A 16,437-nucleotide genomic window follows, 5' to 3' on the forward strand; every position below is an offset into this window, starting at 1 on the left:
TTATTTACTAGACTGCCACTACTTGAACGGGGCCCACGGTTCTGAACATGCGATTCTGAGGTTAGGGCCCTGTCGGGTAATCTTCTTTGTCGATCCGCATGTGGTTGGCCTGCCCCCCGGATCCACGAAATCGATTTCCGATTGGTCGGGAATCAAATATCGCGATAAAATGGGAAAGTATCGTGAAAATAAATATATCGTGATATTTTAACCATTTTTTTACGATTTAATATTTATTGCCACCTAAGTTTCGCTAGTGCCTTCTATACCTGCCTCCGTCCCTCTCCCTCTCCATCTCCCTCTCTTTTTCTCTGTAACCCTAAGATAATCCCTTTTCGTTCGAGAGTTCTTTCTATTTGACCTGGGAAGGGAGAAGAAGAAGTGCATCTCCACTTCTATCAGGTAAGGACATTTTTTTTTTCTCCTCTTAGAAGCCTTTTATTATTTTGTTTATTGACAAAATTAGCGCGTGTTTTTTTTTCTGTGCACATTTTCCCTTTTTGTTGTGAAAAAATTGGATTATATGTGTTAGGGTATTTTATTTTGATTTTAAATTTCTCTCTGGTGCTTTTGATTAATATAGCTTTTTATCGTACTATTTGTTTGATCTGCATTGACGTTCTTCAGATTTTCTGGTTTTCTTTTGATGTCAGTAATTTAAAAAATGTGATTTATTCATGTTTTTTGTTCTTTAATTTCTCATTTCCGTTTTTTTACGCATTTGAGGATTCCTGTTGTGTTTTTTTTTTTGTGCTGAATGATTTTTCTTGCAGGTTACAGGGTAACTGTTTTTTGTAGTTGAAGGTAAGGCTTTCCTTTTCTGTATTTGACTGTGCGAATTGTGTGTTTTTATGTTTTCTTCATACTCGGAAGACGTACAGGGTAACTGCCAAAGGGGTCACTGACTTTATTCCTAGCGTAATGTATTTTTATGTTTACTATAATTCAAGGAACTGGAGAAGAAAACAAATTATGGACCTGTACCTTGTTTGAGTGTTGGAGGGTTTTTTATGGTGGTTCATTTATGTTCAGCTTCTGATGGAACCCGTTTTTATGTTAAATATAGATCTGTATTTTTTATGTTTAATATAACTCAAGTCACTGGAGAAGCAAACAAATTATAGACCTGCATCTGGTTTCATTGTCGGAGGGTTTTTATGGTGGTTCATTTATGTTCCGCTTCTGAGGGAACCAGTTTTGAACTTGACTAGAGTAAAAATGAACTGTAACCTCTTCCATCTTCAACCTGAGAACATGCTTTGAACAACCTAAACTAGTGACAAAATCTCAAGACCAAAACACTATGCATGTGCTGGTGATCATGGGTAGTTATCTAAGGTTCACAGTGGCCAATTATGAGCATTAGGTGTCCAATCGTTACTTAGCTCTACTTTGGTGGGAACATCATTACAGGTCACATGATACCCTTGTGTACAGATTGCTTGAAGGGATATGTTTAGGGTCACGTTTTCTTTTTAATACTTTTCACTGGCTACTTACATGAATGTTGACCCAATAATATCTATGTACTAAATTATCATGACCTTTCTCCTGTAAGCCTGATGACACATTACTTCCTTCCATGATCTAGCTGTGGAACCAAAGTCAGATAAAATTTCATTGTCATTTTACTTATGAATTTTTTGTTACCAGTTGATTAGCAGTTCTCCAGGCGGGATGGTAAAACCTCTGCTCTATGAAGCAATAAAGAGAATTCATTAGTGCGATATATATTTTTACTGGCCATTGAATTGGATGCTAGGAAACTTCTTGATCTAACTTCAAATTTGTAGTTTCTCTCGTATGTCAGATACTTCTCGCCGATGCCAGCTGTGGCTGACTTTTTTTTTGTGTTGCCCATCAACTGCTGTATTTTTGTTTTCTATTTTTTTCCTTTTGTTTTTTTACTTGTAAACATTGAGGTCCTGTCTCTTAAAAGAATTGCTCAATTTCAAGATAAAAAAAAAGAGAACTTCAGCTTGGAATTTTTAATTGAGAGTTTCTTGCTCTTGTGCAGTTTGGTGTATATTTATTACTAATTGTTCTTTTGTCTCTTGAATTTTTGTTGCATGTACAATGTTTCTCCTTGTTCCCATTTTTTATTGTTTTTTTTCTGTGTTGTTTTACAGCATGTTCCTTAATTTCATATTGAAATGCATGAGAAATTTGAATTGTTGTTGCTTTTTGTTATTTTTTGGGCAGGTTTTCTTGTATTTAAGCTAATGGAAAATTCCAAAGGGACAGCAGCATACTATAGAGCATTTACAGGGAAACAATCTCTTCTTCCACCGAAAAGTCCCTTTCCTAGTGTTACCCCATCATATCCAGATTACAGTGCAGGCTTTTCAATTGGATCAAAAGCCATTGCAAAGCAAAGAGATGGATCGAGGGTACACCAACGTACTTCCTCTGAGAGCTTTCTCATTGAGGAGCAGCCATCTTGGCTTGATGATCTTCTAAATGAACCCGAGATGCCTGTGAGGAGACCAGGTCATAGGAGATCATCAAGTGATTCTTTTGCGTACATAGAAGCATCTAATTCTGGCAACATATGTCAAGAGGAATACAATTATGGTTTAACATCTGTACCTTCATGGCGCTCTCTGGATTTTGAACATTTTAGGGAGATCCAGCAAGCTTCATTACGCGCTGAGGCTAATTCTTTTGAAAGACAGACAAATAAGGGACTTGAACATTCTTTAAATTCTGGGTCCTACTTTGGCGTTCTTCCATCTTCAAAAGATAGAAACGCACTCCAATGTGCAGGGTTGTTATTTACAACAGGGGAACCAGATGCACTGCCATCAACATCCACTGAAAAGCAAGAACAAGAGGAGTATTCTTCACGTGCCATGAAAGGGTCTGAAAGAAGGGATGGATCTCATGTGATATCTTCTTTATCTGAGGCTGACCCAAAACGAGCTAAGCAGTAAGTTGCCATTGTACTTATTCTCATTGGTTTTCAACAAACACACATAAACACCAAAAAAGAAAAAAAGCACTCTTAGTGAACATCCAGAAACATTGTTAGGGTGAAATCTGAAGTTAAAATGTTAAGATAAGAGTGCACAAGTGAAGATTGATTTATATGTTAGAGTTGGTTAGCAAGCAAAATTAGCTGGAGTTTATATGTTCCCATTAGATCTACAGACATCCTACCATTTGTTTTTCTTTCTTGAAAACTTTGGTTGTGAGTGTAATATAATCTTATGCCTGTAACCGAGTTCCCCCCTTCTCCAATCCGTAATTGTTCACTCCCATCCATAATTTTTTTTACATTAATTATTATGGCTTTTAAGGAAATTGATTTATGAATTGTTACGGTAACTTTCTTGAATTGCTCGTGCTATCATTCAAGCTCACATCTCTTTCTTGTACAAGCAAAGAGAAACATGACCTCAACTCCCTATGTTTCAAATTTATTCTTAGCATAGTGCCAACATCTATGGAGACCCATTGGACTGTTTGGGTAATTTCATTGTTTTGTTTCCAAGCATTCTATTAATCTTATCTGGACAATTAGTTCCATTTACCGTAGCTTACATTTTTTGTACTCCCCTTCAAAGAAAAAGGAATGCCAAATCATAAAGTTCATAGAAAACTAATTAACCTAAAGACAACATCAAATGTTTTGGTCATCCTCTGAAAGCCATGGTCTTGTTTTTCTCTCCTTTGTTTTTTCGGTTTTTCCAATCCCTCTTATTGTATGCATGCACTGCCCCGAAGTGATCTACTCCCAATTAGTTTATAAAAAATTATAGTGAATGGTACTATTGAATTTAGATTTTCCCTTTAAAAATCTTTCTAGTATGAAATCAACTTGGATAGGCCTGATCATGCTCTTCTCTATTTCTTTGGGATTGATTTTCGTTGAGATGATGGTGTTGAATTTCTGGAAAAGAGAGAAACTTCACTAACTTGTTGTAATTTGAGTACATGAGCCCTTATTTATAATAGAGGAAAGTATTAAAGTCCAATTACAATTAAACTACCCTTGTTCCAATTACACCGAAAGTTTAATACTTAAAGATAATTCCTAGCATAATTAAACAACTAAACATAAATAGAAGATTAACATAACTAAAACACCTTTTAACTGAAACTCTTCTATGAAACTTTCTTTCGTAATAATTTTGGCTTTGTAAAACTTCTTATTGTGAGAGCCATGTAAGACTCTTCCATATCTGCTCTTTAACACTCCTCCTCAAGATGGAGTTTATAACTTCAACTTGCAATGAAAAGGATTATTGGTCTTTATTTTTTTTATTTTTTTTTTTGCTGAAAAAATTTCTTCACAGATGCAATTCTTCATAGATGCAAAAACTTCATCTTTTGTGCTCCCCATTTCTTGAATATTTTGGTCACATAAAAATTACCACAATATGTGGAATAAAATACATTTTTCTTGTACTTCTTGTACTTCTCCCTCTCAGACTGGAAGGTATCGGTTTAATCCCAGTTTGAAACAAAAACATAACGGTATTTATTATCTCTTACATCAAGGTGTCCCGAGGATAAGAACTCAATCAGACTCCCTCTCAAAAAATAAGATGGGTGATGCATGTATAAAAAAGGTCGAAACCAACCTCATAGGATTTCAAATAAAAGTAGTGATAATAATCTCTAAAAAAGGATGACGTCTGTCACTTAAAAGACGACAATAAAAACCCACTTAAGGGTACTCATAGAAAAGTCTCAATGGACTTAAAACACCTATATGTATATAAAAAGAGAAACCAACCAAAGCAACACACAAGAAGTTGGCCCAAAGGGGTATGCGAGAGTAAAAAAAGGATGGTAGGAGAAAGGTAACCGATAAAAAGGGGTATGTGGGGAATGTAACGAAGGAAAATAAACCTCCTTGATAATAAGGAGATTGTAACGATAGAAAAAGTAACTTTACAAATTTGACCAAGTATGACTTCAAGATAATTTTATAAGGATGAGCAAAATTTTTTGGAGTTGACGATGTAGAAGATATACAACCAAGTAAAAAAACCACATTTTCAAGATCCCTCCAATCCCTTATTGTTAGGAGTTTGCTCTGATGATTTTGTCATGTTTCCTCTTCTTGTTTATATATACATTATTTAAAAATAAAAAAAAATAAAAACACACAACTTGAGAACAGCTGTAACTATGAAAACTTTGATAATTGCATAATTTAACTTACAAGTTTCTATTTCCAAATCAATCAGTCCATATGAGGAAAATATCTAATCAAATACTCAATGAATTCTTATCTGGAATACTTTTGAGATTTTGCATAATCAAAACAAAAACTTTCCAATGATAGACTTTCCTGAATTAGCAGCACTTTCCTAAATGAGATTTTCCAAAGATAAGAGATTTATAGGATTAAAGAGGTTTCAAAGAAGAAGATAGTGTTGAAGTTAGACCAAAACTCTCTGATTAGAAGAAAATTTGGCTAAAAAATTTTTAGGAGAAAAGGAAACTCAATTCACGTCAATGCCCGAAGAGATAATAGGGGATAAAATAAGAAGAAAAAAGATTTTTGACAGAATTGACCTTTGGTACTGCTGATATCAATATCTCCAAAAATATAGCTCAGAATTACAAATGGTTTGTTTCCCAAGAAACAAAACTCAAAAGCTTTAATTTGACACCAAATTTGACACAAAAAGATCCATTCTTGAATCTTTTATGGCCTCTTGATTCTCTTTGTTATGTAGATTGACCCTTCCCGACTCCAATGTGAATATCTCCTTAAATATAGATCAAATTGACATGAAATTTTCTCCTTTTGAAACTTGTCTTCGATAAATTTCATCTAAGTATAACTTCTCTTCATAAAATATACTTATTTTGAGATAAAGAATCTGATATATTTTGGATTTTGTAATTTGAGAGAACTGAATACTCATTCTTCTTTGGTAGATCTTTCTTTTGATATATAATTTTTCATATAAAGTCTTCTTGATGGCATAAAACGGCTTGAAAGTTGAAGTTTTCTTTTGTTGCTCGAACCTCTCTTGCAGTCTGATCTTTGCTGTTTCAATATTGATTTCTCTTTGTAAAAAACTCCAATTGCCTAAATTCGTTTTGCGTTGGAAAGTAGACTTGAATATCTTTCCGTCAATATATAATTTACAATATGAAAAAGTCATTATGGAGGTACGAACACCAAGAAAACAATGGGTAATGGGACTGGAAAGAAAAAAAAAAAGATAGAAAAGGATCACATTATTTTTGTAGGTTGACCAAGTCAGCTCACTGAACCTATTCTAATACCATGTTGAATTTCTGAAAAAGAGAAAAACTTCACTAACTTGTTGTAATCTGAATACATGAGCCCCTATTCATAATAGAAGAAAGTAGTTGAGTCCAATTAAAATTAAACTACCCTTGTTCCAATTACACTGAAAGTCTAACACTTAAAGATAAATGATTAAACAATTGAACATGAATAGAAGATTAACATAACTAAAGTACCTTTTAGCTGAAACTCTTCTGTGAGACTTCCATCCATAATAATTCTGGCTCTATAAGACTTTTATTGTGAGAGCCATGTAAAACTCTTTCATATCTGCTCTTCAACAGCTAGAATAAAATAGAGGATCTATCTCTAGGAAAATAGTGGAGAAGAATCTAATTTTCTTTTGGATATTACTTTTATGGATCTTGAAATTCACTTTGAATTAATTTGGAGTTTGAAACATGCTTCATTGTGTGTTTCTAATTATTATTTTTCTATTTCTGTCAAATTCTTATCTATTTCCAAAACAGTAAAGCTGACTGGGTGAAAAGGTTCATGTAACTGAGCCATCATATTGGGACAAGGAGTCAATGTAGAAGTAGAAGAAGGATTTCCTTTTTATCACCTTATCTAGAAAACAGTGAAGCAAGAAAATGTGAACTTTATCTTGGATATGTTTTTTGGTTGCATGGTGAACAAAGTGAGAGTACCATTCACATAAATGTAGTAATTATGAGATAGCTTGCTGTGAAAATCTGAAAGTCATTCTCTTTTGCTAATTAATATTACAGTCCCTTGAATCCCTGTTAATCAACAAAAATGACAAATGCAACGCTCAAGTGAAATGGGTGGTTGAAAGAGCAAAACAAAATTAGGTGGATTTTGCTAAACATATCTAACAAATGATTTGCCAAAAAAAAAAAAAAAGAGATTTAAGAAGGGTCATTGTAATAGAAATGATCCAAAGCCTCCTAGCTGCTGTTCATTTTATATGATCCCTATCTGAGGATTTCTTTTCACAATAAATAAATAAATAAATAAAACAGTAGATTGAGTGGTAATGGATGCTGCTTATACATCTAACTTATTTTGATTGCCCCTTCAATAAATATAATATTTGAGATTCATAGCATATTTTTTGTGAAAAAGGACATTCAAATTTCTATTTTCAATCTGTAAAAATGTTATGATGTTCTATTGTAGGCAATTTGCTCAAGATTTACAAAGCTTATTTTTGAGAAAAAGGACATTCAAACTGCTTCTATGGCCAATCTATGAAAATGTTGTGTTGTTCTATTGCAGGCAATTTGCTCAACGGTCTCGTGTTCGGAAACTTCAATACATAGCGGAGCTGGAAAGGAATGTCCAAGCATTGCAGGTGGGCCCCTCTAAGCAGTCACTGTCACTCTATGCATTGAAAGTCAATAAATTGGCATACATGTATAGTTTGAATTGTCATTGCTTATGATGTCTACCTCTTGTAAATAATCTGGCGTGAGCTAATTGGGTTGTTAATCAAAAATTGTCATCAACCACATCTGTTGCTGTTCTGTGCTTATGATGTGATTATTGGTTCTTTAAAAGACCTGTCTTTTGGTTTAACTGTTTACGCTAGATACCCTGGGGTAAATTTGCATTATATTTTGACTTATTGTTTATTGTTTCTGGTGTTGTGCTATTGCAGGCTGAGGGGTCTGAAGCTGCTGCTGAGCTAGAATTTCTGGACCAACAGAATCTCATATTGAGCATGGAGAATAAAGCCCTGAAGCAGCGATTAGACAGTTTGGCTCAGGAGCAACTAATTAAGTACTGTAAGTATTCCATGTCATGTTGATATCAACATACATTAACAAATTTCTTATTCTCTAGGGAAATAAAGCCCTGTTGGTAAAGCCTATTAGTGTTGTTGTCTGTAACAGTAAGTTTGTTTTCATTAAGACTGCACACAATAATCTTTCGCTTTTTTTTTTTTTTTTAACTTTTTCCAAGGGTGCAGAGTATGGGCTTACATCCTGCCAAAGGGTGGACCTAATAATTTTTTATTTCTACAGAAGTTTGAATATTTGCAAATTTTGCCAGTTTTCTTTGTTATAATTCAGTATTGCCATCATTCCATTTTATTTTTTAGTGCTTTAAACTCAACTAATATTGACATCAAGGATTAATTGAGAGGGCATTGGAGAAGCGTAGAAGTCGAACAAATTTAGTTTTAATTTTTGGATTTCGATCTATTAGGAAGACACTTTGTTTTAATTCTTTGGATTTGGATCTATTTGGAAGAGCTTTAACTAAACTTTTGGATTTGGATCTATTGCCAAGTTTGGAAGGTGCAGTATTGAGGTCGATTAGGCCATTAGCTTAATAGCCTCATTGAGGGGAGGGGAGGGGCACAGTTCTAGTGTGTGGTTTTGGATTCAAGTTTCACTAGTATATATTGTTTAACTTGTAAATTAAAATAAAAATAATTTTTCCGTTCTTTTATCCGAGATAGTAGTACTTAGTATTAGATATTATTATCTGAAAAAAAACCATATATGTCAGTTCATATATGTTTTCCTCATCTAGCCAATCCATTATGTTTCAAATCATCTTGCTAATGCTGGGTATCATTTACTGAAGTGGCCTTAATCTAATGTTGGAGAAACTTAATGTCTTCTGATATGGTTATGCAGTGGAGCAAGAGATGCTAGAAAGAGAGATTGCTCGACTACGAGCTTCGTTCTATCAGCAGCAGCAACCACAACCCCCACCTCTACAGTCACAGCTAAAACAGCATCAGCAGCAGCACTCTTCTAGCCATCATCATAGGCGCAGTAGCAGTAGAGACTTAGATTCCCAATTTACCAATCTTTCTCTGACACAAAAGCAGTCTAGTTCAGGCAGGGACTCTGTTAATGGCCCTCTCCACATTTGATTCGATGGGGCTGTGCCAGTGTTCTTTCTGCTTGTAGTATTCCCTTTCTGTTTCTTTTCAGCTGATTCCAATATCTAATTCATATCCAACCCACGCACCTGGTGAGCCACTGCAGAAGATTCACGGTTCCTGCTTGTGTGATTCATCCGAGGTGATTGGATTATCGTGTTTTTATGTTCCTTTCGTTCTGTCTACCTAGTGATGATTCTATTGTTAATCTTATTCCTTTCGTTCTGTATTTTAGCTCATTCCTAATTCCCATTTTCTTTGCTCAATGGGGAGATTGCTGTCCCTTTTTCGGCCGAAGGGAGATTGCAGTGCTGTAATGTCCAGACGTGACGATCTGGCCACAGAATGAATTCTCTATTTAAGCAGACGGTCAGTGTGTAGCTGATTGCTCTTTATCTCTCTACAAGTCGAATGTCTTTAAGCAATTTTTATTTATAAGAACGTTAGAGAAGTAAAGATAGCTTGTGTTTTCATGTTTCAATTGTAGTTGCATTGATAGGTAAAGTGTAAGAAAGGTCGGGATCCTAAGGGTTTGTTTGGAACTTCAAGAAAAGAAAAGAAAATGAGAATTTGATTATTCCTAAAAATAGTTAGTGAAAATGACATAATGATTAATTTTTTTTTCACTAATTATTTTTTGGGAATAATAATAGTTAAATTCTTTTTTTTTATTTTTCTTTTCTCTATGGGTACACATAATGTGGTTCTATTGCAGTGTTTTCGCCCTCAAAGTTGATGTGCAAAATTAGAATGTGAGCAGTTGAAACCCCCAAAAGAATAGTGTGACCCATTTGTGCCTAATCCAATCAAACAGATGAACAAATGATATGAGGCAATTATACATCTTCATTAAAAAAAAATGATATGAGGTGAGTTATTTTGAAGTAGTTAGATAGGAATGTTCATTCAAAGTACTCCGAGATGGAAACAAAATCTTCTCATGAAAAAATATGAATTTTCACTGAAGTCCAGGGTATGTTCTACCCATTTTTGTGCTTGCCATTTGTTTACGGTTTTGGATTTTGGTTATGGGGTGTGTTTGGAACCCATGGAAAAGAAGAAAAGAAAATAAGAATTTGACTATTATTATTTATAAAAATAGTTAGTGGAAAGAAGAATTTGATAATTATCTTAATTTTAGTAATTATTTTTTAGAATAATAATGGTTAAATTCTCATTTTCTGGTTTACTACTTTTTTAGTATAAGTATTTAACTAAAAGGAAAACAAGAGTATGATAAGACTAAGTATACCCTAATTTTTATTTTTATCGTTCAAATTTTAATTGAAGAATTATTATGTATTATTCTATGTATTTATATTAATATTATTTAAAGCTAATTTTATTAATATAAATACAATGAAGTAAATGGCATTCTTGAAAATAGTGGATAAATATGGTAATGCTATTTTGATTATACCTTTATGAGAAGACAAATAGTCAAGAAGCCATTCTATTATTTTCCTCAGGTATGTTTTCATATTTATATGCCTGTCAAATTGATATAGAAAGCAGGTGGAGGAGAATGGGTAGAAAAGGTCTTTGGGTCGGATTTGGATGGGAATGCAAGGGTTTGTTTAGAACCCCCACAAAAATAGTTAATATAAGGTAGTGATCAAATTTTCCTTTTTACTAACTATTTTTGAGAATAATAATAATCAAATTCTTATTCTCTTTCCTTTTCCATGGGGTTTCAAACAAACCCTAAGAGTAGGAATTACACAAAGGATGAGGTATTAGGGTTTGAGGAAGAATGGTTGGATATTTGGAGGAAACAGAGGCAGGCATTGTACTGAAGAAAATGAGCTTCTAGCGAAGGTGCTTAGTAGTGGAGATATGGTCTCCATGGTTGAGGTGAGCTTTCTACCACAATAACATCATGAACTATAAAGGGCATTCAGAAACTACCTCCATAAGAACTGACAAGGGCAAATAGAGTAATAGACAGTGCAAATGACAACGGAAGCTACAGCAATGCTGGTTCAGTGCGATTGACAGCCAACCTGAATGAATCAGTGGAATTGCAAATCATGCACTGACCATATTTAACGCCGAAAAAGCTCAACTCATGGAGCAGATCATACCCAGTCTCAGGCCTGTTTTGATCCCGAAAGAAATTTTACCCGGAGGGGATGGGTTTACGATGTGTCATTAAAGCTATTTGAGGGGGCGCCGGCCCTGAGGAGATTCATCAAGATGAGTACATCCAGCTGCTCTAAAGAGGTCTAAACGTGATTTAAAACGTCTCGAAATATTAATTACAGCCAAAGACTAAGGCCTGATAATACACTCTGAAAATAAAAGTGCTTTCGCGAGTGAAAATAACCCAAAATTTATTATTATACATTGTAAGTTGTGAATGAATGTAAAATCACTCCCTAAGGCTAGTGAATTCACTTTCACTCGTGCATTCACTCGCTTTCTAACATTTGTTCTGCTTGTTCTTCACTCTTACTCTTGTATTTTGATATATTAAAATTAAATATTTATTTAAGTATTTTATTTTAAATATGTAATAATATAAAAAAATCTTATTTTTATTTTTAATTATTTATTAATTTTTAAAAATTGAAATTTATCTAAGTTTATTAACATAATAGTTAAATAAAATTATCTTATAAAAATTAAATCTACCAGAGTAATTTTATATATTAAAATATCCACTTTTTTATTTATATAAATTCATGATTTTAATAATATTTGATTTCTAATTTAAAAGTGAGAATTTAGATATTACAAAGGTAATAATTTGATTCATTATTTGGATATTAAAAAATTAAGTTTTTATGCATTTTATTTTTATATATTTAATTAAATAAATAATTTAAAAAATTATTTATTAATTTAAAACAAGCTAATATTGATTTTAAAATTATTTAATAATTTAAAAAATAAAAAAAATATTTTAATTTAGTAGAATAAAACTATTTAAGTAAATTTTAAATCTATTAAAGTAATTTTATATAATAAAATATCATTTTTTATTTATAAAAATTCCTTATTTTTAATATTATATTTAATGATTATTTTAAGAGTAGAATTTAGATATTGTAAAGTAACAATTTGATTAACATTTGGATATTATAAAAGTAAGGATTTGTTTAATTATTTTATTTTTTATATTTAATAAATAAAGAGTCTTAATTTATTTTAATTATATATTATTTTTAAAAAGTGAAAAAATATTTTTGTTTAGTTAAATAAAACTATATTATAAAATTAAACGTATAAAATTATTTTTTATAATAAAATACCCTCTTTTTTATTTACATAAATTTATGATTTTTAATATTATATTAATTAATATTTTAAGAGTGAGAATTTAGATATTAAAAAGTAACAATTTGATTAACCATTTAGATATTAGAAAAGTAAATTTTGTTTAAGTATTTTATTTTTATATATTTAATTAAATAAATAAATTTAATTTATTTTTTATTATTTATTAATAAGATCATTGCACTTCAATCACTTATTGCTGCTACAAAAAAAGAAGTATTTGTCTAAGAAGATATTTGAAGTTCATTTTAGAAACTGTGGTGCAAGTATGATGGAACTATTTAAAAGTTTTTCCATGGGTGGCAATTTAAACCCCCAAATTTCAGAATAATAACATCATATAGTGGGAGAAGATGAAGATTTAAATGAAGTTGTGATTTGATAAACCTCTTATCAAATCGAAAACACCAAAATTTGGTAAAGTATAGATTCTAAAATTGAAATCCTAGATTTGTTTAATATGTAGACGTTGAAAAGTTTTTAGACTAGTTAGTCAATATTGAAGATATCTTAATTACAATGAAGTGTTTTGATAATAATAATAATTAATAAAAAACTCCCTAAGTTGTCTCAAAGTTCAACAGTCAAGCTAATGCACAACCACATGGTAGACATAAAGATAAAACCAATAGAATTTGAGATTCTCTCAAATTGCAACTCTAAAGCAATGTAAACTCCTCTTAGTGATAATATTTATCATGTAAAATATTATCTCTTTATAACTTATAAATACTGTATTGATGAATATAAAACATCAAGAAATTCTTCTTATTCTTATCTTCTATATGGTATCAGAGTCTTTGATTGGCAATCCCTCTTCCCGTTGAAGACTTGATCGGAGCTTTCTCCTGCTTGTCGTCACAACCTATCTCTCTTCCCGTTCCCATTCACTCACCAAAAAAATCAATCCCCCTTATGTTTTCGCCGTCCTCTATTTCACACGTGCGTCATAAAGAGAAAAAAACATCTAGAAACTTCGACTGATTTTGTACTCATGGATACCAAAGACACTTAAAACCATTATTCCTAATGCCTATGACCCAACCAAACCACACATCCACAATTCTGTCAAACTCACCTCCACCAATTATCTTTGCTGGAAGCGTTAAAAAGAAGTTATTCTTATTGGTTATGATCTCTACAAGTTTGTTGATGGTTCTTATCATGCACCTTCAACCACAAAGTCAATCAATAATCTCACTACTCCCAATCCCATATAACTTACATGACTTCATCAAGATGAATTGATTTTTGGTGCTCTTGTCGGTTCTCTCATACCATCTCTCATTCCACTTATCACTCAATCAAGAACCTCTCATGAAACCTGAAATACTCTGACCAATACCTATGCTCAGCCTTCATGTGGTCACATCAAACAGATCAAGAAGCAACTCAAAGTTGCCACTAAGGGATCTCAAGCAATTTTCGAGTATATGCAGTTTATTAACACACGTGTTAATGAATTTTTGGCCCTAGGAAAACCTATGGATACAGAAGATCTCACTGAGAAAATTTTGGATGGACTCGACGATAAGTACAAACCACTTGTTGATATTATCAATGGTCGTGACATGCCAATTTCTTTTGATGAGCTGCATGAAAAACTCATCAACAAGGAACTCTCACTACTCGCCACTTCCAACCTCTGCAAATCCCGCCAGTTCTCGCTCCAATTTTGGCAAGTTAGGTAATCGTAATCACCGACAACATGGGGCTCCCTCCTACCGCCCACAGCCAGGTACTGCCTTAGGTCCGCCCAACTTCGTCACTCTGAATGGTCGATCTCAGCCTCGACTCTATTTCGATTGTTGCTTGGTGCCTAGAAAAATGACACACTGTTCCACAATGTCCTGTCTTTCACCAGTTGCAACCACCTTTGCCACCTCCCCAGGATCCTTGCCACCCATTTCTCTGGCAACCTTGCCCTTCAGCATCATGGCAACCACGAGCACATCTTGCAACTGGTAACTCTCCTACTGGTTCTCCTTGTTTCTAGAAAGTGGAGCATCACACCATGTTACCACCGACTTGAGTAATCTCTCTATTCACACTCCTTATGACAACACTGACGACATTATGATTGGTGATGACATGAGTGTTCCTATTACTCATACTAGTTACAAATGTCTCTCTACACCCTTACACAAATTTTCTTTAAATAATGTTCTTTATGTTCCTACCATGCAAAAAAATCTTATTTCAATTTCTCAATTTTGTCAATTTAATCATACTTCCATTGAATTTTTACCTACTTCTTTTTCGTTTGAAAGATCTTTGTACGAGGGCAACACTTTTGTAGGGTCAAACTAAGGATGGCGTGTACGAATGGTCGTCGTCCCAAGTCTAGCCTCCACCAATAATTGCTTTCTCCAGTGTCAAGATCACTTCGTTTGCGTGGCATCATGGTATTTTCTAGCACATCGTGTCTAACTTTCAGTTAGATTTATCACACCCACTGAATTTTAATTTTAATTGCAATTCTTGTCAATAAAAATAAAAGCCACAAATTACCATTTTTCCACTCCACCCTTGTCTCTTCTTCCCCTTTTGATATTATATTATCGGATGTCTGGACCTCTCCAATTCATTTTATTGATGATTTCAAATATTATGTCATTTTTGTTTTTACAAAGTATATATGGTTTTACCTCCTCAAACAAAAATCACATGTGTTTAATACCTTTATCCGATTTAAATCTCTTGTTGAAAACTTCTTTGGGAAATGGATTAAGACACTCTATTTTGATAATGGGGTGGAATACATAGCAATGTCCTTTTTTTCTGGCGACCAATGACATCTCTCATCTTACTTCTCCTCCACATACACCTGGGTATTATGAATGACGACATCATCATATTGTTGAAACAAGTTTATCTCTTCTTTCTCATGCCTCCATACCACGTTATTACTGGTTGTATGTTTCGACAATATGATGATGTCGTCATTCAAAATACCCAAGTGTATATGGAGGAGAAGTAAGATGAGAGATGTCATTGGTCGCCAGAAAAGAGGACATTGCTTTGTATTCCACCCCATTATCAGAATAGAGTGTCTTAATCCATTTCCCAAAGAAGTTTTCAACAAGAGATTTAAATCGGATAAAGGTATTAAACACATGTAATTTTTGTTTGAGAAGGTAAAACCATATATACTTTGTAAAAACAAAAATGACATAATGTTGGAAGATGGGCTCAAGCCCACAAGCTCAAGGCTAGAAGCCCACACGTCAAAGGAGTGGCAAAGTGGTTATTTATGATATGTTCCATAAGGATGGCATGGATATGTAAATACATTGTCTTAGTATGTCTTTTAATCTATTGAGTTGTAACCCTAAGGGCTTTATAACACTATAAACAAGAGCATTAGCTAAGAGGTAAGGAATTCAATCCTTCTCCTCTATTTGGAAAAACGTCCAGCCACCCTCTCTTCTCTCTTGAAGCATTTTCTCCTTCCCTTAATCCAAACTCTCCTCTCAAACATCCTTCTCCTTTCTCCCTCTTCTCTCTCTTCTCTCCTTCTTCTTCCACGTTAACCTAGAGTCATTCTCATGGGGTCCTAACTTCTACTTGGTATTAGAGCTTGGAGATTAGGATCCCTATTCAAGTATTTATGTCATCCATTCAAGAAATTGTGTATAGAAGAAGGAGTTCTGCCATGAAGAGATAGGTAAAATTTCATTTTTTTGCATATTCTCTCTTTACGGTTTCAATTTTTTCCCTCTCTTCTTGAATTGTTGATTCATGTCAAGGCAAGATAATCTTCATAAACATTGTGAAGATCTATCGTGTATGACTAAAAAGATATTGTAGTCTTGACCATCTTGTAGAACAACTACATGATTGATCAACGATTGTTTTTTTTTTTTTGGTTTGTTATTTGGATTCAGTTACCTTTATGTAACGGGAATCACACATTGTTGATATGGGATTCCAACATATGTTGTTGTCCATTCTATAATCTAATGTTACTCATGGGAGTGTGTCATGTTGTTGGATGCCCGTTATATGTTTGATGAAA

General features: G+C 33.4%; 1 protein-coding gene across 3 annotated transcripts; it reads left to right on the plus strand.

The window, feature by feature from the left end:
- The first annotated feature begins 287 nt into the window (after positions 1-287).
- On the plus strand, positions 288-9,613 carry LOC137949837 (uncharacterized protein At4g06598-like). Of its 3 annotated transcripts, none has more exons than XR_011111898.1 (6): positions 288-402; positions 2,203-2,929; positions 7,520-7,595; positions 7,902-8,028; positions 8,890-9,282; positions 9,376-9,613. XR_011111898.1 is itself a non-coding variant. In XM_068796041.1 (5 exons), exons 2-5 carry the CDS (start codon positions 2,223-2,225, stop codon positions 9,129-9,131), a joined length of 1,152 nt encoding a protein of 383 aa, XP_068652142.1. In that variant the 5' UTR covers positions 288-402; positions 2,203-2,222; the 3' UTR covers positions 9,132-9,613. The 3 variants fall into 3 exon arrangements, 1 of the variants encoding a protein (XP_068652142.1); XR_011111899.1 differs by having other exon boundaries at positions 9,414-9,613; XM_068796041.1 differs by having other exon boundaries at positions 8,890-9,613.
- Positions 9,614-16,437: the final 6,824 nt, after the last annotated feature.

The sequence above is a fragment of the Aristolochia californica genome, unplaced genomic scaffold (assembly GCF_029961685.1).
Source record: "Aristolochia californica isolate CCGP_79_NKW_82.1479 unplaced genomic scaffold, dmAriCali1.0.hap1 SCAF_14, whole genome shotgun sequence".
Classification (NCBI taxonomy): Eukaryota; Viridiplantae; Streptophyta; class Magnoliopsida; order Piperales; family Aristolochiaceae; genus Aristolochia; species Aristolochia californica.